Source organism: Pleurodeles waltl, chromosome 12 (genome assembly GCF_031143425.1).
Source record: "Pleurodeles waltl isolate 20211129_DDA chromosome 12, aPleWal1.hap1.20221129, whole genome shotgun sequence".
Taxonomy (NCBI): Eukaryota; Metazoa; Chordata; class Amphibia; order Caudata; family Salamandridae; genus Pleurodeles; species Pleurodeles waltl.
The window spans coordinates 653,419,012-653,443,074 of record NC_090451.1 but is presented as its reverse complement, the minus strand read 5'-3'; the positions used below and the strand labels follow the sequence as shown (position 1 = coordinate 653,443,074).

At 46.7% G+C, this 24,063-nt stretch overlaps 1 protein-coding gene across 6 annotated transcripts in view; it reads right to left on the bottom strand.

Moving 5' to 3' along the window:
• The window catches only part of TDRKH (tudor and KH domain containing), a 445,279-nt gene that overhangs the window by 287,403 nt on the left and 133,813 nt on the right, over positions 1-24,063 (bottom strand). For 5 of the 6 annotated variants that reach the window (XM_069218300.1, XM_069218302.1, XM_069218305.1 and 2 more), the window contains exon 6: positions 21,393-21,702. In XM_069218300.1, the coding sequence (XP_069074401.1) occupies positions 21,393-21,702 (310 nt within the window). The remainder of the gene's footprint in view (positions 1-21,392; positions 21,703-24,063) is intronic. The other variant, XM_069218306.1, reaches the window with a different exon arrangement.

Sequence of the window (24,063 nt, the reverse complement as noted above, 5' to 3'; positions counted from 1 at the left end):
TTTGGCTTCCAGGATCGTCACGGAAACGCCATAAAAAATGGCCGCCGTAGGTAAACATAGAGGAGGGCCGCGGGAGCATGCGCAAAGAAGCCACGATTGCACATGCTCCCGCGGCCCTCTTCTATGTTTATATACTGCGGCCATTATTATATGGCGTTTCCTGTACGTGTCCGCGGGCCGCCAAGGAAGGTCCAGGGGGCCGCTGGCGGCCCGCGGGCCGTACTTTGAGTAACGTCGTGCAAGACTGTTGAGCTCTGTAGTGCAGGAAACATGTTACTTACCTGGACTACACATCTCCAGGGTTCGTATATTTCACAGATTCACAAGACGAGAGAGTACACTGATCCAGCCCCTTAGAGGCCAGAGTACTGTAGACTTCTTTACCACACGTGTGAAAATATGCAAATAGAGCTACTGAACAGGAGGAGCCTGGGTCATGCCATCGTCATGCACACTTTCTTCTTCAATAATCTGACTGCTTGTTTAAAAAAAAGTATGGGAGCCGCCGGAGTCGAGGACCTGCTGCAACTCTCTGCAAAATCCTTTTTAAAAAAATGATTTTTTGCCCTGCCTCAGCACCAGAGCTAAGGGGTCAGGGTGTCCCTACCGTGCCCCTTTTCTTTTTTTTCATCTTTTTCTCAGGGACTCAGGTAAAGCAGAGTCCCAAGATGGCTGCCAACTCTTCCTGGTTGAAGTGTTGGCAGCCAATCAGAACTCAGCACGAGATCAGGAGGGCTGGTGGAGCCTTTGCGTTCCTATATAAAAAAAAATGAATTTTCTTTCATATCTCAAAAACGACTGAACAGATTTACACCAAATAACAAAAAAGGCACTTTGGGGACCAAGAGCTACCTTTCTGTCTAATGTAGTGGAATTTAATTCAGCGGTTCGAGCTGTAGTCTGTTCAAATACCATGTGGGAATTAACGTGGGGAAAACATGTTTTAGGACACCCCTCTTTTTCTTGGCCCCAGTTGAGAAATCACCTCGAAACTTTCCAGACAGCAGCTAAAGAGAGCACTGAATATTTTTGGAAAATTTCGCGAAGATTCAATAATTAGCACCAAAGATATAGGCAAGTAAAAAAAAAATTAAAAAAAAAGCTTTTTTTCTTTAGAAACTAGGTCCTAACTATAACTACTTAGTGGGGACCCCCTTGACGTGCTGAGGATAACTTGTTTCTTCTCCAGCATTCGATAGATTCTTAAGTTTGAAATGCAAACCAAACACTATGAAGTACATAACCCACCCATTACATTCTCTAACATCATGCCACGGATTATACTTAAGTTACAAGAGGTTTGAATGATGGTTTCATCAGCTGGCAGTTCCCATGTAGGAGGTAGTGGATCCACAGGTGGAAGCACATTGAACAGTCCTCTAATTATCACCATAATTATTCCTTTTGACAGTAGAGATGAAGATTCAAAATATCGTGTAAGTCTAAGGAAGGCACACTTGGGGACCAACTATGCCAGTTGCAGCAGCTATGGTATTATTTGACATGACTACACATGTGGCTACAAAACATATCCTGACAAGATTTACAAGCACTTCCATTTTCGTATGCAGATTGTCATAGAAGTCAAATATCTGGCCTCTGACAGAATAGGTCAGCAACTGGGAGGAATGTCGAAGAGTGGAGCCCCAGGTGTTAGGGGAGCCCTACTAATAAGTTCAAGGTGGAAGAGTTGTGGTAGGGGAATCTGTGTCCTCCAGAAACAAGAGGATGTGACTTGTGGGTGGAGGTTCAGATTGGTGAAGGTCAGTGAGCTAATACTTACTCCCCAGGTAGGGGCTATGGAGATCGGCTGGCAGTGCTCTCTTGGCTTTGCTGAGAAGTCTCATGATGACAGGAAGCAGTGGAAAGACATAAGCAAATGTCTTGAACCATGAAATCAAAAATGCATTTCCCCTTAAACCGGGGTGTCACAAACTGCTGCAGCATTTCTTGTTTGACAAAGGCACAAATAAGTTGTGTTTGAAGACCACATCTCCAGAGAATAATGGCCACCAGATCATGATGCAATTCCTGTTAGTAGGAGAAAAGTTCCAACATAAGGGATCCGCTAATGTTTTGACAACTCGTGGGTGGTCTTCCATTCGCTGTGTAATTTTGTCCTGTACTATCCAATCCCAAAGAATTTTCTAAAAGTGCTAGATATTGTGCTGCCTTGAATAGATTCACATGCTTGAATTATTCCCAGAAAAAGGCTGAGAAATCTTGGAAGTCAATGTTACAACAGCAGTGTTGTAAAACAGTAACCAAGATTAAAATCAAATTTAAAGAACAATAAACTACCAGTAGATAACCTACTTGTAGGAAGTTGGCTCTGTATATACTATTTCAAAGTAAGAAATAGCGTGCAGAGTCCAAGGGTTCCCCTTAGAGGCAAGATAGTGGCAAAATCAGATAATTCTAATGCTCTATTTTGTGGTAGTGTGGTCGAGCAGTAGGCTTATCAGAGGGTAGTGTTAAGCATTTGTTGTACACACACAGGCAATGAATGAGGAACACACACTCCAAGACTTACTCCAGGCCAATAGGTTTTTATATTGAAAAATATATTTTCTTAGTTTATTTTAAGAACCACAGGTTCAAGATTTACAAACAATACTTTAAATGAAAGGTATTTCACTCAGGTATTCTAGGAACTTTGAATTATCACAATAGCATGTACAGTTTTGACAAAAATGGCAATAAGCTATTTTAAAAGTGGACACAGTGCACAAATCAACAGTTCCTGGGGGAGGTAAGTAAAGGTTAGATTAGGAGGTAAGTAAAACACTTACAAGTCTCAGTCCTGGGGCATAGGCAGCCCACCGTTGGGGGTTCAAGGCAACCCCAAAGTTACCACACCAGCAGCTCAGGGCAGGTCAGGTGCAGAGGTCAAAGAGGTGCCCAAAACACACAAGTGCCTATGGAGGACAGGGGTGCTCCGGTTCCAGTCTGCCAGCAGTTAAGTAACTGCGTCCTCGAGGGGCAGACCAGGGGGGTTTTGTAGTGCACTGGGGGAACACAAGTAGGCACACAAAACACACCCTCAGTGGCACAGGGGCGGCCGGGTGCAGTGGGCAAAGCAGGCGTCGGGTTTTGTATAGGTTTCAATGGAGGGACCCGGTGTCACTCTAGCGGTGCAGGCAGGCACGGGGGGCTTCTCGGGACAGCCACCACCTGGGCAAGGCAGAGGGTCACCTGGGGGTCACTCCTGCGTCGAAGTTCGGTTCCTTCAGGTCCTGGGGGCTGAGGGTGCAGTGTTGGTTCCAGGCATCGGGTCCCTTGTTACAGGCAGTCACGGTCAGGGGGAGCCTCTGGATTCTCTCTGCTGGTGTCGCTGTCGGGGCTCAGGGGGGTCATCTCTGGTTACTCATGGGCTCGCAGTCGCCGGGGAGTCCTCCCTGAGGTGTTGGTTTTCTGCAGGTCAAGCCGGGGGCGTCGGGTGCAGAGTGTAGAGTCTCACGCTTCCGGCAGGAAACGTGAAGTCTTTGGAAGTTGCTTCTTTGTTACAAAGAAGCAGCTGGTTTTGAACAGGGCTGCTGTTCACTGGAGTTTCTTGGTCCTGCTGTCCAGGGCAGTCCTCTGAGGCTTCAGATGTCGCAGGTCCCTGTCCGATGCGTTGCTGGAGCAGGTTTTCAAAGTTGGATACAGGCCGGTAGGGCTGGGGCCAAAGCAGTTGTCGTCTTCCTCCTTCTCTGCAGGCTTGTAGGCCAGCAGTCCTTCTTTCTTCAGGTTGCAGGAATCTGATTTCCTGGGATCTGGGGAGCCCCTAAATACTGAACTTAGGGGTGTGTTTAGGTATGGGAGGGCAGTAGCCAATGGCTACTATCCTTGAGGGTGGCTACACCCACTTTGTGCCTCCTCCCTGTGGGGAGGGGGGCACATCCCTAAGCCTATTGGGGAAATCCTCCAAACTTAAGATGGAGGATTTCTCAAGGCAGGGTTCACCTCAGCTCAGGACACCTTAGGGGCTGTCCTGACTGGTGGGTGACTCCTCCTTGTTTTGCTCATTATCTTCTCCAGCCTTGCCACCGAAAGTGGGGGCAGTGGCCGGAGGGGCGGGCATCTCCACTAGCTGGGATGCCCTGGGGAGCTGTAACAAAAGGGGTGAGCCTTTGAGGCTCACCGCCAGGTGTTACAGTTCCTGCAGGGGGAGGTGAGAAGCACCTCCACCCAAGTACAGGCTTTGTTCCTGGCCACAGAGTGACAAAGGCACTCTCCCCATGTGGCCAGCAACATGTCTGGTGTGTGGCAGGCTGGCAGAAACTGATCAGCCTACACTAGAAGTCGGGTAGGTATTCAGGGGGCATCTCTAAGATGCCCTCTGGGTATATGTTACAATAAATTGCACATTGGCATCAGTGTGCATTTATTGTGCTGAGAAGTTTGATACCAAACTTCCCAGTTTTCAGTGTAGCCATTATGGTGCTGTGGAGTTCGTGTATGACAGACTCCCAGACCATATACTCTTATGGCTACCCTGCACTTACAATGTCTAAGGTTTTGATTAGATACTGTAGGGGCATTGTGCTCATGCATCTATGCCCTCACCTATGGTATAGTGCACCCTGCCTTAGGGCTGTACGGCCTGCTAGAGGGGTGACGTATCTATGCCATAGGCAGTGTGAGGTTGGCATGGCACCCTGAGGGGAGTGCCATGTCGACTTAGTCATTTTCTCCCTACCAGCACACACAAGCTGGCAAGCAGTGTGTCTGTGCTGAGTGAGGGGTCCCCAGGGTGGCATAAGACATGCTGCAGCCCTTAGAGACCTTCCCTGGCATCAGGGCCTTTGGTACCAGGGGTACCAGTTACAAGGGACTTACCTAGATGCCAGGGTGTGCCAATTGTGGAAACAAAGGTACAGTTTTAGGGAAAGAACACTGGTGCTGGGGCCTGGTTAGCAGGCCTCAGCACACTTTCAAATCATAACTTAGCATCAGCAAAGGCAAAAAGTCAGGGGGTAACCATGCCAAGGAGGCATTTCCTTACAATTGTCTATGCAGTATTTTAGTATTTGTGTTACCATAATAAAGTACCTTTATTTTTGTAACACTGTGTGGTTCTTTCATGTGTGTAAGTGCTGTGTTACTGTAGTGGTATTTCGTAAGCTTTGCATGTCTCCTAGACAAGTCTTAGCTGCTCATCCACAGCTACTTCTAGAGAGCCCTGATTTCCTGAACACTGCCTACATCTCATTAACAGGAGGTACCGGGACCTGGTATAAGGCGATAATACCATAGGTGCTCACCACACACCATGCCAGCTTCCTACAAACATTACATAGCTTAAAAAGAGATTTAGAATGTGAAGCCTCAGCCAGGTTTCTGTCAAAAAATAGGGCACAATCTCCTAGTACAAAAAACTAGCAGGCCCGGATTACCATTTGTAGCAAGGGATGTGGAAGAAGCCAATTTAAGAAAAAAAAGACCAAAACTGAGACAACTTGAAGACAGCAAACAGAGTCCAAAGCATTCCTAATTGCCTGTGTCCATGCGGTACAAAATCTGATAGTTGGTAGCTCTGAGAAGGACTGCAAAAGTGAACTGCTACACCGGACTGGCTGGACTTTGGGTCATAAAATTAGGTGGATGTGCAACTGGTAATCTATGATAGTGCACCTATGAAAGATCCAATTTTGACATACAGTGGTGTTTTCTTTTCCGCTCCTTCCTCCACTACTTATGAGTGGATCCTCCCTCTCTGAGAGTACGCAAGGGCCAAAGGCACTGTGGATGAGGACCCTTCCACACAGGGCTTTTCAAGCCTCTTTCTGGGGTCCTTGAACCTGGAGTCCACCAGCTTTTCTCTCAGCTCAACACTCTCTGGTTTCCAATACCCATTTGGATAATACTAAAGAAATCTCCCTCTTCAATGGAACGAGATGCTGGAGGACAGATGAGACAAACCTGATGAGGGAGTGGCACTTCATTCTTTTCCTGCACACACAATACAGACAAAGAAGTCTCACCCCAGTTCCACTACTTCCCCAACCTATATGAAACTTATTACACAGTGGAGGGGGTTAAAGTTGCCGCCAGTTACTGTGGCGGCAACTTTAACCCACTCCACGGTGTGATAAGCTTAATTTTTTTGGCCTGTGCCAGAGACACTTTGTGAAAAGTGAAAGCATAACAAAAGGAAACGAGTAGCAGAAATAAGTCTAAGAACCCCTTTAAAAGCTTTCCTGAGGCTAAAGATGTCCAGTGACGCTGACAAAACACTGACAGAAAATAGGTAAGAACACCAATAATTTTCAGAGAATACATGCCATAAAAAATTACTGACTCCAAGGTAACTGTAAATCGTAGGCATCATTGACTAGGGAGGGCAGTGGGGCCTTAAAACGAGACAGTGCTTTTCCTGATCTTTCAACATTAATGCCAATCAGGCAATTTTGTGTCTCTTTTGTTTTTGTTTTTAGACATGTTAGGCTTTAATGTAAATTTTAGGGGCTACAATGTAGTTCTGAAACGGAACTGTTTTTAAACAGTCTCTTAAAAATACAAAATTTGACTTCTGAGGGTGCTTATCTGCTCTGACGTGCTGGATTCTTCATCGTCTCTATGACAAATGTGCATTTAGGGTATTCCAAGGTCCACACAAGCAACAGAGAATTAGCCTAATATCTACGACTATTAATTAAAACCCTATGATGCAGATAAAACTGAATCAATTTGCTCAATGACTGCATAAGGTCCAGCTGCTTACATAATAGATGAGCCAAATAGAGGATACTCCAGAAGGGAGCCAGAAAGGAATTCCACAAACAAAAGGAGAGAAAATGCACAAAATGATGAAGAGGTAAGAGGAACCCAGACTGAACACGTTAAAGTGGAAAGTGAAAATCTCCAGGATGCCCACAATGAGAGGAAGATGGGAAACAAGACAGTGAAAATACAGAGCGTGCACAAGATGGATGGAGAGAGGTTTGTGCCTTTGACGACAGAAGCTATAACAGATAAATTGTAAAGTAGGCACATAGTCTACCAGAAAGTGGGAGAAGAAGTCAACCATTTGTCTCTGGGTACTACAAGGAATACACAGAGGCTGTCCAAGCTGTGAAGAGGGAGCACCTAGGTGACTCAGAGGACTATGGGGGTCATTCTGACCCTGGCGGCCGGTGGCCGCCAGGGCCACCGACCACGGGAGCACCGCCAACAGGCTGGCGGTGCTCCAACGAGCATTCTGACCGCGGCGGTTCAGCCGCGGTCAGAAGCGGAAAGTCAGCGGTCTCCCGCTGACTTTCCGCTGCTCGTTGGAATCCTCCATGGCTGCGGAGCGCGCTCCGCAGCCATGAGGATTCTGACCCCCCCTACCGCCATCCTGTTCATGGCGGGAAAGCCGCCATGAACAGGATGGCGGTAGGGGGGGTCGCGGGGCCCCTGGGGGCCCCTGCCGTGCCCATGCCAATGGCATGGGCACGGCAGAGGGCCCCCGTAAGAGGGCCCCGCAAGGTATTTCAGTGTCTGCCTTGCAGACACTGAAATACGCGACGGGTGCTACTGCACCCGTCGCACCTTCCCACTCCGCCGGCTCGATTACGAGCCGGCATCCTCGTGGGAAGGGAGTTTTTCCCTGGGCTGGCGGGCGGTCTTTTGGAGACCGCCCGCCAGCCCAGGGAAAAACTCATAATACCCTCCGCGGTCTTCTGACCGCGGAGCGGTATTATGGGGGCGGAATTCTGGCGGGCGGCCTCCGCCGCCCGCCAGAATTAGAATCACCCCCTATATGTATTATGGCTTTAATTTGTGAATCCCATAAGGATAAAAGAAAGGCAAAGATGTTTCAGGAGACAAAAGGATGGAGTTAGAGTATGAATAAGATGATAAATCAACCACTGGGGTGTGCATGAGTTCAGTAAGAGAGCATCTGGTGGAGGTGAGAAAATTACAGAGGGCAAAAGGGAGCAAAAAAGGGGAGAGAAGAAAACAAGTTACTTACCTGTAACTACAGTTATCCAGTATTGGTATCTTTCAGAAATTCACATGCTTGAATCGAAGTGGGAGTCCCTGGTACATAAAATAGCAATAATAAAAAATAAAAATGTTTTGCCAAAGGCTATAATGGAAATAGTATTCGCTCATATAGCCTATCCATGTCCTTTTGTGAAAAGGACCCAAACCTGCCTGCTGACCAATCAGGCACCAACACTCTCCAGAGAAGCTCCTTCCCTCAGATTTTCCAGCACAAGAGTGAAAGATAACCTGAGAGGAAATGCGAGCATCAAAGGGGAGGAGGGTGGGTCGCATGTGAATTTATGCAAGATACCAATACTGGATAACTGTAGTTACAGGTAAGTAAGGATAAGTTACTTACCTGTAAATCCTAGTTCTCTTCCAGGGGTGTCCTCATCAAAGTCATAAACATTGAATATTCCCGCCCTCGTGCAGGGACCCCGGAGCATACATAAAATACACACATATAAAGTATGAAAAATGCACAAAAAATATATATATATATATAGCATTTTTTGTAGACAAAATGTTCATACTAAACTCATATATACGTGTGCAAAACAGCAATGCAGACTATAATCATAAACAGGCTAAAATGCTTTATTTCTATGGAGTTTTTTTTGTTTTGTTTTAAAACAGTCCTTTTCAAAATTACAATAAGAGAGACAACACTTTCCAAAGCCCCATAACTAGGCCTAGGGAAAGGAGCAGTAACAACATCAGAGAAAAAAGAGAAAAAACGACATTGAAAACAATGGAGTATTCTTAGCCAATAGGCTGCATGCAGCTTAACACAGGAGAACCATAAAAATTCTGGCACCGTGCCTTTAAGACCCTGAGCACCTCCAGTATCCCACCATGCCTCAGGGGTGAAGGAGAGGTGACAGTTGGTTCACAGTTAGGTCAGTACTTTTTTACAGTGACAAGCTGTGTAGCTGATTCGAAAGATAGTGTCTCCTGCACTTCTAGGAGACTTGCGTCCGGGGAGGAGGGTGGGTTGTTTATGACTTTGATGAGGATACCCCTGGAAGAGAACTAGGATTTACAGGTAAGTAACTTATCCTTCTCTTCCAGGGGATCCTCATCAATAGTCATAAACATTGAATAGATTAGCAAGCCCATCCCTTAACTCTGCGGACTGTAATAGAAGTGCAGGAATAGATATGCATCATGCAAACAAATTTCTCAGAGATGCTTGCCCAACTTGGGCGTCTGCTCTGGCATCTGAGTCCAAATAGTAATGTCTAGTAAATGTATGTACAGACTTCCATGTAGCAGCCTTACAAATTTCAGAGATTGGAACATTATTAAGGAGGGCAGCTGTAGTCACCTTTCCTCTTGTCGAATGCGCCCTAGGCCTAGCAAGTAGTTGTTTGTTAGCCAATTGATATGCAGTAACAATACATGAAACTATCCATCTAGATATGGTTCGTTTTGAGGCCGCCTCGCCTGTTCTCAAATGACTGTAATTTACAAATAAGTGGTTAGATTGTCTAATTAGTTTGGTTTTGTCCAAGTAACATTTTAGCACTCTTTTCAAATCTAGGGAGTGCAAAGCTTTCTCCGCAGGAGTATCCGGATTGGGGAAAAAAGTTGGTAGTGAAATAGTCTGATTGATGTAAAAATCTGACACCACCTTCGGTAAGAATGATGGATGAGTTCGTAGAACCACTCTATTCTCGTGGAAGACTGTGTATGGTTCTTTGGAGGACAAAGCCTGAATTTCACTGACCCTCCTCGCGGAAGTAATGGCTACCAGAAAGGCCGTCTTCCACATAAGGTGTTGTAAAGAGGCTTTGTGTATAGGTTCGAAAGGAGGGCCCATAAGTTTCGATAGTACTATGTTCAGCTCCCATGGAGGGGAGGGTTTCCGAATGGGTGGAAAAACTTTTTTCAAACCTTCTAAGAAATCCTTGACTACTGGTCTTGTAAAAAAGGATTCCTGAGAAGGTGACTTACGATAGGCTGTAATGGCAGCTAAATGTACCTTAATAGAGGACACTTGCAGACCCGATTTTGCCAAATGGAGTAGGTAAGACAGTATGACCTCCTCCTGAGCCAGTATAGGTTTCTGACCTTGCTGACGACACCATATGTAGAACCTCTTCCACATGAACGCGTAGGAACGCCGCGTGGAAGGCCGTCTGGACTCCTTTAAGATGTTCATGCACTCCTGCGAGAGCCCTAGGTGCCCATACTGCAGGAATTCAGGAGCCATGGCGTCAAGCTCAGAGAGGGAAGGTTGGGGTGAAGTATCCTGCCTCCCAGCCTGCAAAAGGAGATTCGGTCTGCACGGCAGCCTCCTGTGAGGCTGTTCCGATAGGTTGAGGAGATCTGTGTACCAGAACTGACGAGGCCATTGCGGAGCTATGAGAATCATTCTGGTGCTGGACCTGTAGAGTTTGTTGATCACCGCAGGTATGAGGGGGATCGGTGGAAAAGTGAAGAGAAATATCCCTGACCAGTCGATCAACAGGGCATTCCCTCGAGATCCCGGACGGTAGAACCTGGACGCGAAGTCTGGGCATTTTCTGTTTACCTCGTCTGCGAAGAGATACAATTGAGGCCGACCCCATTGAGCGAAGATGTCTTCGACGACCTCGTCGTGAAGGACCCAATCGTGGGCGTCCGAGATTTCTGCTATTTTGTTGCCCTGGTAGGTGAACTGCTGTAAGCGACATTCCTCTCGCTAAGAGCCAATGCCAGATGGCCTGAGACTCCCGAGATAGGGGCAGGGATCTCGTTCCTCCTTGTCTGTTCAGTTAATACATTGTCGTCGTATTGTCCGTTTGCACTAGAAGAGATTTCCCCTGAATCGATGGAGCAAAAGAATTGAGACAGATGGACTGCTCTGAGCTCCAGCAGGTTGATGTGGTACTCTCTTTCGTTGTCGGACCACAGGCCCTGAGCTTGAAGGGAACCCAGATGAGCTCCCCATCCCTGAAGCGACGCATCCATCACCAGAGTGTCAGACGGGATTAACTGGTGAAAAGGAGCTCCGACTGACAGGTGAGGTCTGTGCATCCACCATTGCAACCATTGTCGTGCTCCTATTGGAAGTCGCATTCTGTCCTCCCAGCGACCAGTGCTCTGGTTCCAGTTGTTTTCTAGTGCCTCTTGAAGAGGCCTCATATGTAGCCTGGCATTCGGGACAATGAAAATGCACGAGGCCATGGAGCCCATGGAGCCCAGTAGAGATGTCACCTGACGGACGGACTTCAGAAGGTCTTGACACTTTCTCTTTATTGATAACAGTCGTTCCTCCGAAGGATACACTCTTTCGAGCTCTGTATCCAGTATTGCTCCCAGGTAGTGGAGCTTTTGCGTTGGAATCAGGGTGGACTTTTGGTAGTTGACTTCTAGACCTAGAGACCTGAAAACACTGAGCACAATGTCCCGATGGATTCTCGCCTGCTCCGGAGAGAAGGCTTTCAGTAGCCAGTCATTTAGGTATGGGTAAATGAAGATTTTTTGCATCCTTAGATGCGCCGCTACCGTTGCTACGCATTTTGAGAAAACGCGAGGGGCAGATTTCAGGCCGAATGGAAGCACCTTGAATTGATAGTGCTGGGAGGCTATCCGGAAGCGTAGGAATTTCCGATGCTTGGGAATGATCGGGATATGAAAGTACGCGTCTTGCAGGTCTATGGAGCACATCCAGTCTCCTCGATGTAGCTGAGGGAAAATCTGGTGGAGAGCCAGCATCCTGAACGTTTGCTTTTTTATGTACTTGTTCAGTATTCCTAAGTCCAGAATCGGTCTGAAAACTCCTTCTCAACCTTTTTTTGCTACCAGAAAATAGCGGGAGTATACTCCCTTCCCTCTGTGCGCGACTGGGACTTTTTCTATTTCTTTTTTCTGTAAAAGGGCGTGAGCCTCTTTGCGTAATAGGCTCATGTGAGGCGGATTGCCTTTGGTTGGTGGCAAGTGAAGAGGAGGTTGTCGGAAAAGAAGAGAGTACCCATTCTCTACAATGTTGAGCACCCATTTGTCTTTTGTTATGCCACGCCACTCGTGAATGAACGCTGTGATACTTCCCCCCCACCGGAGTGGTGCACGGTGTTAAGGGAAGCGAGTCCACATTGTTTTGCCGGAGCTTTGGGTGTGGACTGCTGTGGTCTGCTTGACCCTCGGTCGCTCGTGGTCTTACGAGATTGGAAAAGTGGGCGCCCTTGTCTCGGTGGTGGCCTCTGGGACCAATGAGGGGTTTGAACCCTCTGCTGAAAAGGGCACCTGTCGTAAGGTCTATACCTTCGCCTGAAGTCCTTTTTTCTCTCCAGGCCCACTGCTCTCATGGTGTCCACTTCCGTCTTCATACGTGCCATCTCCTCATCTGTATGGGTTCCAAAAAGCAAGTTTCCGTTGAACAGAAGGTTGAGGATACGCTGCTGCGCTTCCTGCTTCAATCCTGTCAGTCTCAGCCAGGAAGACTTCCTCGCACAAACCCCATGCACGTTACCATGTGCAGATAAGTCTGCCCCATCTGCTGCTGCACTGATGACCTGATTGGAGACCAGACACCCCTCCTGAAGGATCTCCTGAAAATCCTGCCTGTCCTCCCTAGGCAATTTTTCTGCGAACCTGCTCAGTGAGTCCCAGAGTGAACAGTCATATCTGCCTAGGAGTGCGGAAGCGCTGGAGACCTTCATCATGGAAGCCGCCATACCACACATCTTCCTCCCCAGAGAGTCCAGGTGTCTACTCTCTTTATCCGGTGGAACCATGGAGGATGATGCCACTGAGTGCGTCTTCCCGGCTGCGGCCAATATGACGGAGTCCGGCGGTGGATCAGTCCTGAAAAACAGAGGATCTTGCTCAGGTGCCTTATATTTCTTCAAGATCCTAGCAGGAGCTGATCTGAGGGTGGCTGGTGTTAAAAAGGTGTCCATGGTTGGTTGAAAAAGACCAGGCACTAGCGGTAGCAATTTCTTTGAAACCGCTCTATGTTGCAGGGTTTCAAAGATCACGGACGAGGAGGTTGAAGGTTCCGGGACCTCTATATTTAGTTTTTGTGATCCCATGAGAAGCACCTCGTTAAAGGTTGTGATATCGTCCACCGGGGAAACTCTAGCTGGTGGAGAGTCCGTTAAGGTCGGGGAGTACTCCCTTATTGAGGACCCCGACGATGACCAAGGAGGAGACCTTCTGCGATGGTGTGACCGTGATCTAGATAGTCTCTGGGAGCGTGACCTGCTCCGAGATGCTGTAGCAGCGCATCGAGGCCTCGTGGTCGACTGGTGAGACGCAGAACGAGCCCGTCCTGCCCGCGCTGTTGGCGATGGTGTTCTCGGGAGAGAGGCCGAAGGTGAGTACATCCTCGAGTACTGAGAGTCTGGGGAGGCAGTCGTTCTATTAAGGCTCTCCAACCACCTTGGCGACAAGTTGATGGGCGAGACATGCCCAGACGATGCAGCTCTCGACCGCCCAGATGAACCACTCCTTATGGAGACCACCGGAGATGTTGGGGTGGTCTTATCTGCCGGCGGAAGCCGATGCTCTTCTCCTTGCAAGACAGGCAAAACCTGTGTCGACGTCGACAGCTGCAACGACATCGAAGGGAGTGACGTGGGTTGCTCTGGTCTCAACGTCGAGCGCCTCGACGGTGACCGGCGATCCCTTGACCGCGACCTGCTCGACGGCGGATGTCCTCGCTCTCGCCGTTGAGGTGATTTCGACGTCGTTTTCCTTGCCGTCGAGGGGTGCGAGGCCTTCGACAGCGAATGGGCACGCCGGTGCTGGCTCGACGTCGATCGGTGGGTAACCGTCGACGGAGATCTGCCCCTGCGGTGGCCATGTTCCTTCGACGTCGTATCCTTCGACGTCGGTCGGGTCGCCGTCGATCTACGGCGGTGTGATTGTGGCAGCGATGACGTCGACGGGGAACAAACAGGTACCTTCCTACCTGCTGACGTCGATCTAGCCTGTCTCTCCTGAGAATGGCTTGTTGGCTGCCTGGGAAGCAAAGAGGACGATGTCTTCTGCCTCTCATGAAGACCATGAAGTCTGATCTTCTCCCTGTCCTTCAGAGTCCTCTTTGACATGTTCTTGCAGTGTCTGCAAGTGTCAGGGCAGTGACTCTGAGGCAAGCACACAATGCAGAGAGTGTGTGGATCTGACTGGGCCTTCTTCTTCCCACAGGAAGGACACTTCACAAAAAGAGAAGGCATTTTTCAGTCAGGAAAAAGCTTCTTGACTCCGACAAAGGTGTTAAATGTCGAGTGAAAGCAGAAAAAACGCTGTTTTAAAGTATTTTTCTGAGAAAAACTCAGAAAAACTGATAGCTCAATGCTCCAGGATCCTCTCAGAAAAAGCCGGAAAAAAGAACTGACCTAACTGTGAACCAACTGTCACCTCTCCTTCACCCCTGAGGTATGGTGGGATACTGGAGGTGCTCAGGGTCTTAAAGGCACGGTGCCAGAATGGTTATGGTTCTCCTGTGTTAACCTGCATGCAGCCTATTGGCTAAGAATGCTCCATTGTTTTCAATGTAGTTTTTTCTCTTTTTTCTCTGATGTTGTTACTGCTCCTTTCCCTAGGCCCAGTTATGGGGCTTTGGAAAGTGCTTTTTCTCTTATTGTAATTTTGAAAAGGACTGTTTAAAAAAAAAAAAAAACTCCATAGAAATAAAGCATTTTAGCCTGTTTATGATTATAGTCTGTATTGCTGTTTTGCACACGTATATATGAGTTTAGTATGAAAATTTTGTCTACTAAAAATGCTATATATATATATAATTTTTGTTTTTTTCGTGCATTTTTCATACTTTATATGTGTGTATTTCATGTATGCTCCGGGGTCCCCGCACGAGGGTGGGAATATTCAATGTTTATGACTATTGATGAGGATCCCCTGGAAGAGAACTTGTTTTCTTATCCAGTATTGGATCTTTCATAAATTCACATGCTTGAATCTGAATAGTCAGCAATACTGTTGATAAACATTATACTCACAGTGGATGGAGGGTGCGAGCATGAAAATCCTTTAGACCCAATATAAAACAGTTAGCTCATAAATCTGGCATTATGAACTTCAGAGAAATAGATACTTCTAAGTATATATACACATATACTGAACATTCGTGATATATATATATATATATATATATATATAAAACTAAATACATACTGATGGAAATCACGGCTATTTGCATATCAAACCATTTCTATATAACCAAGGAAAGGTCTCACCTTAATGAAAGAGATGACGCAGAACAGCTTGTCCTACTAGAGAGTCGGTTCTCTGCGATGACTCCAAACAATAGTGCTGCATAAAGGAGTGCGTCGTTTTCCAAGTCGCAGCTTGACATATCTTATCCAGGGCAATACCCTGAAACAAAGCAGCCGATGTGGAGACTGCTCTCGTGGAGTGGGCTCTCTGGCGCCTAGTCAACGGTTTTCCTGACTTGGTGTGACAGTATTGGATTGTCGAGGAAATCCACCGGGCTATAGTGGCCTTGGTGACTCCTGCTCCCTGTCTTCCAAGAGAATAAGATACCAAGAGTTGATCTGATTTCCTAATTTGTTTGGTACTTTGAAATAAAAAATTTGAGGTATTGTTTGATGTCCAAAGAATGTAGAGTTTTTTCTGCGATTGTAGTTGGGTTTGGAATAAAGGTTCGTAGTATCACGGGCTCATTGAGATGGAATGAAGATGGCACCTTGGGAATGTATCTGGGGTTGGTTCTAAGCATAACAAAGTCATCAGAAATAAACAAAAAAAGGTTCTTTAGTAGTGAACGCCTGTATATTACTGACTCTCCTGGTAGAAGTGAGAGCAAGCAGGGTTGCCACTTTCCACGTGATGTACTTGAGTTCCGCCCTGTGAATGGGTTCGAAAGGAGCTTTCATGAGTTTAGACAGGACTATATTAAAGGTGCCACTCTGGCGGAGTTAGCCGCACCAGAGGGAAAGTGCGGAAGAGTCCTTTCATAAACTGCTTAATGATTCTGGATGAGCCGATTGAGGGCATCTCAGCCGATCGCCTATAGGAGGCTATAGCTGCTAGGTGAATCTCGACTGATGCATGGCAAAGACCAGCCTTAGAGAGTGAGAGAAGGTACAAAAGAATTTGTTCAGGCTTAATTTGTAACGGGTGGAAGTTGTTCTGAGAGCACCAAACACAAAATCTCTTCCACTTGAGTTTGTACGTCTTATTTGTGCTCTCTGCTCGTACCCTAGATAATATCAGTCTACATTCCCGATTGATGTTCATATTGTGAAACTCTCTGTACTCAGGAGCCAAGCATGCAATTGCAGAGAAGCTGGATCGGGATGAAGGATGAGACCCTGATTCTTCGTGAGAAGGTTGTGGTTGCAAGGAAGGCGGACTGGATTGGCCACGGACCGGAGTAGGAGCTCCGTGTACCAGTACTGTCTGGGCCATCTGGGAGCTATGAGAATGATCTTGCAGCATTCGGACTTCATTTTCCTGATGAGCCTGGGAATCAGAGGGATGGGGGGAAAAGCGTAGGCAAAGATCCCGGACCATCTCATCAAAAGAGCATTTCCCCACGACCCCGGGCGTGGGAATCGACTGGCGTAGAACTGGCATTTGGTGTTCAGGTTGGTGACAAACAAGTCTAGGATCGGCTGACCCCATAGTTGGAAGATACCGTCAAGTATGTTCTGGTTGAGTTCCCACTCGTGGCAGTTATCATCCGTCCTGCTGAGAGAGTCCGCTAGGGCGTTGTTGACCCCTGGCAGGTGCTCCACCCTGAGGCGAACATTGTGCAGTGTGACCCAGTCCCAAAAAGACTGAGCTTCCTTTGAGAGGGAGAGGGATCTTGTTCCTCCCTGCTTGTTGATGTAGAACATACTTGTTGTGTTGTCCGTCCAGACCAACACTGAGGACCCTGCGATACGTGGAAGAAAAGCCTTGAGCTTGAGATGGATCGCCTTCAATTCTAGCAGGTTTATGTGCATTCCTTTCTGGAGATTGGACCATCTTCCCTGAATGCGCATGTCTTGCAAATGGCCTCCCAAGCCTTCCAAGGAAGCGTCTGTGGTGATGACAAAGTCTGTTATTGGTGCTAGAAACGCAAGACCTTGGGAGAGGTGGTTGGTCTGAGACCACCACTTCAACGCCTGCCGAATTTTTGGTGTGATAGTTATTAAGTCGTCGAAGGACCCTTACGACTGGGTCCATTGGAGTTGTAGTTCTTCTTGCAACTGTCTCATTCTCAACCTTGCTAGTCGAACTAGGACGATGGCCGAGGAAATCATGCCCAGAAGCGACTTGAACCGTCGTACTGAAACAAACTCTTTTGTGGAGATTCTGACAGCTAAGTGGGTTAGCTTCTGCTGCCTTGCTGGAGTGAGATATGCTTTGTTCTGGATAGTGTCTAATTCTGCACCCAGGAAGACTCTTCTGCATGAGGGAAGTGTGACCGACTTCTGTAGATTCACCGTTAGCCCCAAACTGTGGAATAAATTTAAGCAAGCATTTGTCGCTTTGGAGGCTAGTAGCGTAGACAGAGCTTTTATGAGCCAGTCGTCCAGGTATGGAAACACCTGGAAACCCTTGCTGCGGGGGAAACCTGCGACTGGGGCAAGGCATTTCGTGAAGATTCTTGGAGCTGATCTCAGCCCGAATGGTAGGACTTTGAACTGATAATGGGCACCGGCTACAGTAAAGCGGAGATATTTGTGATGTTTCTGATGTATTGGTATGTGGAAATAGGCATCCTGGAGATCCAAAGTTGTCATAAAATCTCCAGGATTGAGGAGGTGCAGGATTTCTGACAGTGTGATCTTCCGAAAAGATTGCTTCCGAAAGAACTTGTTGAGTTTCCTGAGATCTAGTATCGGACACCATTCCCCTGACTTTATTAGGAAGAAACAGGAGTAGAATCCGAGACCTCGTTGCTGAACTGGAACTGTTTCTATAGCTCCCTTGGCAAGCATAATGAATACCTCCTGTTGAAGCAGACGAAGATGGAGAGGTCTGCCTGTACTTGGTGGATGATGCGGTGATTTTTGTATGAATTGCAGGGTATGACCTCTTGCCACTATATCCAGCACCCATTTGTCTGATGTTATTTTCTTCCACTCCTGGATGTAGTTGGAAATGTTTGCTCCTATTTGTTGATGGTGTGAACATTGGGGAAGCATAGCCGGTGCCTGGAGAAGATCATTGCTTTCTGGGTTGATCTCTGCTTTGTGAACCCTTTCCTCTTTCCTCCCTGTCTGGCGTAGGAAGCCGTAGATGGTTGCCTGTACTGTTGTTGGTAAGAAGGCCTATACTGGGGTTGCTGGTACTGCCTGTGAAAGGAAACTCGAAATGAGGTAAAACCTCTTCCTCTAGCACCCCGAAAGGGCTGTTTCCGGTACTGCAGGGTACCTAGGGACTTGGCAGTGTCTGTGTCGGTCTTGATGGCTTGGAGCGCGTCATCTACGTTCTTACCAAAGAGAGATTCGCCATCGTAGGGCATTTCGAGGATTCTGGACTGCACTTCCGGCCTGAAAGATGTGGCTTTGAGCCAACCTTGGCGGCCTAAGACAGCGGCACCAGCTAGCTGACGAAAGCCAGTGGACGCTATACCAAGAGCGCAGTCGATTATTTCTTCCGACGTACGCTCACCTTCTTGGAGGATCTTCCGTGCCTCTGCTTGCTTGCTTTCAGGGATGAGGTCCAAGAAAGGTTGCATATCAGACCACATTTGCCAGTCATAATGACCCAGGATTGCCAATTAATTTGCTGCTCGGACAGTGATAGCGGACATGGAAGAGAATCTTTTGCCCACATTATCCAATCTCCTTCCTTCTCTGTCTGGAGGAGTAGAGATAGGCGTCGATGGGTTCTTAGAACGCCTTTGAGCAGCTTGTGAAATAACAGAGTCAGGCTTTGGGTGGCCAGTAAGACATGCCGGAGAATCTTGGGTTGCCTTGTATTTCTTGTCCAGTTTTTGCGGGACTGGTGGGACTGTTGCCGGGTTGCACATAATCTTTGTACCCTTGCTCCATATAAAATCAATAATCGGAATGGACCGTACAGACTTCCTTGACTGCTCCTTAAAATCATGCAGGAAACATTCCGACTGGGAGACAGATGTTGGAAGGTGGAAGCGTGCGGCAGCTCTGTCCATAAGACTGTGGAAACCACCTATATCCTCGGGTGGAGAATCAGAAGGGCGAGGAGGTGGTGGAGAAGGAGAGGGGGCCAAGTAGTCATCCCATTCCTCAGTAGGATGTTGAGGGGTAGAAATCTCTCCTTCTTCCTCTTCTTCTCCTGAAGTGGAACCTTCATCTCTAGGGGGTGCAGCTAACACAGAGTGGGGTGTCATTCTTGGAGTAGCTGGAGGAGGAGGGACATTGGCTGGTGTAGCAGGAGAAACTGGCGGTGGTGGCTGATCTTCTGCTGCTACTGGAACCTTCTCCTATAATCCTGAGGCATAGATTGTAAATCCTGGATTAAGGAGGAAGGCATCTGTATAGAGTCTCTTGGCTGAGGCTCTCTTGGTTGGTAATAGTTTTCTTGATGTGAGTAGTATGGTTGGTATTGGTCATACTCATCATCGTCATCTTCCTCTTGATATTTAACGTGGAGCTGTGATGGGCTGTGTGCATCTCCAAATGGACCCTCAGATTCCTCCCAGTCTAGAAGATGACTGGGTACTAAAGTTGACACTTTGTTTGGAGACCTGTCTATGGGATAAATGTCTGATCTGGGCAGAAATGTGATCCTGACCATGGCTCGGAGATCCGGAGACCTGGAAGAGGAAGGAGTAGCCTCTATCTGTCCGACAGGCACCAGTGAAGTAGTAGATGGTGTCAGAGTTGAAGATGTCGTGGACGGTACTGTGGCCAGTGATGATTTTTTCCATCGACGGCGGTCTCATCGACGATGGTCTTGTCGACGGTGGTGTCGTCGGCGACGGCTTCTTCGGCGGTGTCCTCGTCGACGGTGTGACAGCCGATGACACTGTCGTCGGTGATATTATAGTCGACGGGGCTGTCTTCGACTGTGTTATAAGCGACGATGTTGTCGTCGATGATGTTAACGACGCACTCTGTTCTGGAGTCCTCGTAGATGGAGGTTTGATTGAGGGGATAGGAGCCCTTACCGTTGACGTCAAAGTAGTCGTCGCTGACGATGGTCTTGTCGACGATGTAATGGAGACGGTAGCTGTAAATACCATCTTCGTCGTCAGGCTCGTCGACAGTGGTGTCGTCGTCGATTTGATTTTAATAGTTACCTTTCTAGAGGTAGAAGGCTCTGAGGAAGGAGAAAGACGGCAGGACTCCTCCTTTTGAAGAGGAGAGGATGGCTCAGAGGAAATTGAAGTCTGTAAGCCCTTTCCATTATGTAATTTCTGCCTCTTTCTAGATTTTTCTGTCTGGCCCAGGTCCTCAGATTTGGACCTTTTGTGTGGCCTCTCTGACCCACTCTCCTCACATGAAGTACAGGATTTCGCCTGTAACCATGTCAGGAGTCTACCCTCACGGTCTCTGAGGGTTTTTGTGGAGAAAGTACGACATATCTTGCAGTCTTTCACCTGATGTTGTGGGTAGAGACAATACAAGCAGTCTTTATGTGGATCATCCACATGGAGCCTTTTCTTTCCACAGGTCTTGCAAGGGCGGAAAAGGCCTTTTCTAGAAGAATCTGACATTTTTAAAATTCTTTGAGAGAAAAAAGCTTCTGAAGAAGTAGAAAACTGAGCAGAGCTCAGGGAGACTCCCTTCACACGACGTGCAGTAGAAAATCTGAGGGAAGGAGCTTCTCTGGAGAGTGTTCTGGAGGGTGCTGGTGCCCGATTGGTCAGCAGGCAGGTTTGGGTCCTTTTCACAAAAGGACATGGATAGGCTATATGAGCGATTACTATTTCCATTATAGCCTATGGCAAAAAAAAATGTTAATTATTGCTATTTTATGTACCGTGGGACTCCCACTTCGACGACGGGGATGATTCAAGCATGTGAATTTATGAACGATCCAATACTGGATAACACCAAGTTACTGAGGCAAATTGCAGAAAGTCGTCCGGCTTGTCCAAGGAGAATGAGGTAGGAACCACACAATGAGCAATCATGGCAGCATGAGGCAGGAGATCTGCACCTACGATGGGAGCAAGAAGGTGTCAAGTGAGAATATCACAGAAACATGCAAAAAGGTAGCTAAAATTAAATCATGAAGAAGGAGTTATGGAATTTCTGCTTGAGTAAGGAGTTGCTAGAAGTGCAAATCGGGATGTAGGAAATGCAAAATACTCCACATGGGAAATCAGAATCATGCAGACAGCGACAACGTGAAAGCTGCGCACAGGGCATGACGTGAAGTACTGAAGCAGAAACTTTACAGCCTTGTCAAAATAAACAGCCTTATAGTGACCTAAGGAATATGAGATGTGAGATGGAAATAGCAAGATGTTTACAGCAGCATGAATGAATCAAGAGACACTGGCCAAAGTGAACAAGTGTGAGTTTCTCTGGGAGTCTTACTTTCAAATTTGGGCACATCTTCGGTGGTGACCACTACATTTGCACTACAAGAGTCGCCAGCATTTATCTGCTCTTCATCTGGCCTCTTCTGAACATGTATTGCATTACTTTGGTCTGCCTGGTCTCCATGCCCTTTGACAGCAGCTTCAGCATTGGCGATGTGTGCAGCTGCAGCTGATGCCCGTTCACCCCTACCGTCTGTCACCTTCTTTACAGCAATGGGCTGTTTACGCTGGCAACGCGAAGATGCTGACTGTGCCACTTTCTTCTTGAACTCGTCCTCCTCCAGAACCTTTTCTTCAATCATTCGCTAAGATAAAGAAAGAAGAGGCTGCATGAACTTTAAAAATATGAGCACTGCAATTGATAATTACCTCGTAAGGTAGCAAGAACAGACTGGTCTGAATTTGTGCCAGAGAGTAATTCAGTGAAGGGTTAACTCGCAGCAGATGCATTAGCATATTAAGTAGCATAACAAGTATCTCAGACACAGCATTTTCTTTCTAGCAGAACAGTCAATCAATAGGTTATCAAGTTCATAAAAGCATAAATAAATCACACATAAATCCAATTTGCTTTCATGTTATCACACATTTATTGTGCTCCAATAAAACTTAGAAAACACCTTCTTAAGAATAGTATGATTATATCAGATAATTTAAGGTTAATTGTACAAGAACAGGTATCATTGGTAACCACAGAGAGCAAACCCTTTTACTAGCAGAAAAGTATCCTACAGAGTTAAGCTGGCTTTGAAGGACTGGAGGAACAGCCTGCTTGATCTAGTTCAACCCTTTTACTGCAATCCAAACTCCTTTAGCGAAATTATACCTTTACTCCAGGAGATTGATCAGTTGTGATATGGCTTTTAGTTTCAAATGAAAATTTCAAATTGGGCAAAAAGCTACAAAAGTGGCATTTTGCAGCAAATGCACATCTTTAAAAGAAGAAAGTAATAGTTTCTTACCTGTAACTCCAGTTCTCTCGTAGGGGTATTTCCATGATAGTCATAAGCACTGAATAGTTCTGCACGCCTGCGGGGACCCCGGAGCACTGTTCTGAAGTGTATTCTTAAGTGTAGATGTTCGCCTTTCTTGAGGAAGGCCTGCAAAGTCACTTAAGAATGTCAATGTGCAGCCTAGAGGAACAGCTACAAAGGCCAAATTGTTCATTCTTTTGGTTGAAAAAAAAGGATACTGGGAAACATGGTTATTCTAGAGATGAAGTATAAAACATCTTTCACAAACCTTTTTACAACTTCAAAATAAGGATGAAACAATGCAGGGCAGTGTAGCCCATAGGCTGCCATTATAAAGAATGTAAATAGAGCTGTGCCTTTAAGAAGAGAAAGTCTTCCTGTATCCCATCATGCATAGCAAAAGACAGTTGCCTCAGTTCTTTTTGTAGGCTTGTAATATGACATGAAGAAGTCTGAATATATCTTTCATTATTAATATTATTATTATAGTTATTATCATGTCAACTCCACCGGGGAGGAGGGAGGGTTGCTTATGACTATCAAGGAAATACCCCTACGAGAGAACTGGAGTTACAGGTAAGAAACTATTCCTTCTCTCGTAGGGGATTTCCATGTATAGTCATAAGCACTGAATAGATTAGCAAGCCCATCCCAATAACCGCAGTGGAGTACACAGAACAATAAAGAAACAATAAATCACGCAAAGAGATTCTTAAGAGAGGCCTGTCCAACCTGTGCATCTGTCCTAGCATCCGAATCAAGACAGTAATGCTTAGTAAAGGTGTGGACAGATCTCCATGTAGCCGCTTTGCAGATTTCTGCTACCGGAATGTTTCTCATCAAAGCAGCAGTTGCTGCTTTGCCCCTAGTGGAATGGGCCTTAGGCCTGCCATCGAGGGATTTATTTGCTAACTGATAACAGAATAAGATACATGAGACAATCCACCTGGATAAGGATTGTTTGGAGGTGGCCAGACCTGTTCTAACTGGGCCATAGTTAATAAACAGCTGTTGTGATTTGCGCAATGATTTTGTTCTATCTAAGTAAAATTTTAAAACCCTCTTTACATCGAGAGAATGTAGGGTTCTCTCAGCAGGAGTAGATGGATTTTGGAAGAAAGTCGGTAAGGAGATGGTCCGGTTTACGTGAAAGTCTGAAATGACTTTAGATTTAAATTTAGGATGTGTTCTCATTACTACTTTTGAGGAATGAAAAACCGTATAAGGTTCTTGAGCGCAAAAGGGCCTGGATCTCACTAACCCTGCGAGCTGAAGTGATTGCTACAAGAAAGGCAGTTTTCCAGGTAAGATGCTGGAGGGATGCCTTGTGTATGGGTTCAAAGGGGTGGAGCATCAGACGCGAAAGGACTATATTAAGCTCCCATGGAGGAGATGGACGTCTAATAGGAGGAAAAACCTTTTTTAAACCTTCTAGGAAATCTTTTATGACTGGAATCTTAAAGAAAGAGGTTTGGGAAGGACTTTTCCTATATACTGTTAGTGCTGCAAGGTGTACTCTGATTGATGACAACTGTAAGCCAGACTTCGCCAGGTGTAATAAATATGGAAGAATAGCTTCTTCTCCGCATGTCGTTGGGTCAAAGTTCTTGTCCGAACACCATATGCAGAACCTTTTCCATTTGAAGGCATAAGTTGTTCTTGTGGAAGGGCGTTTTGCCTCCCTTAGAATCT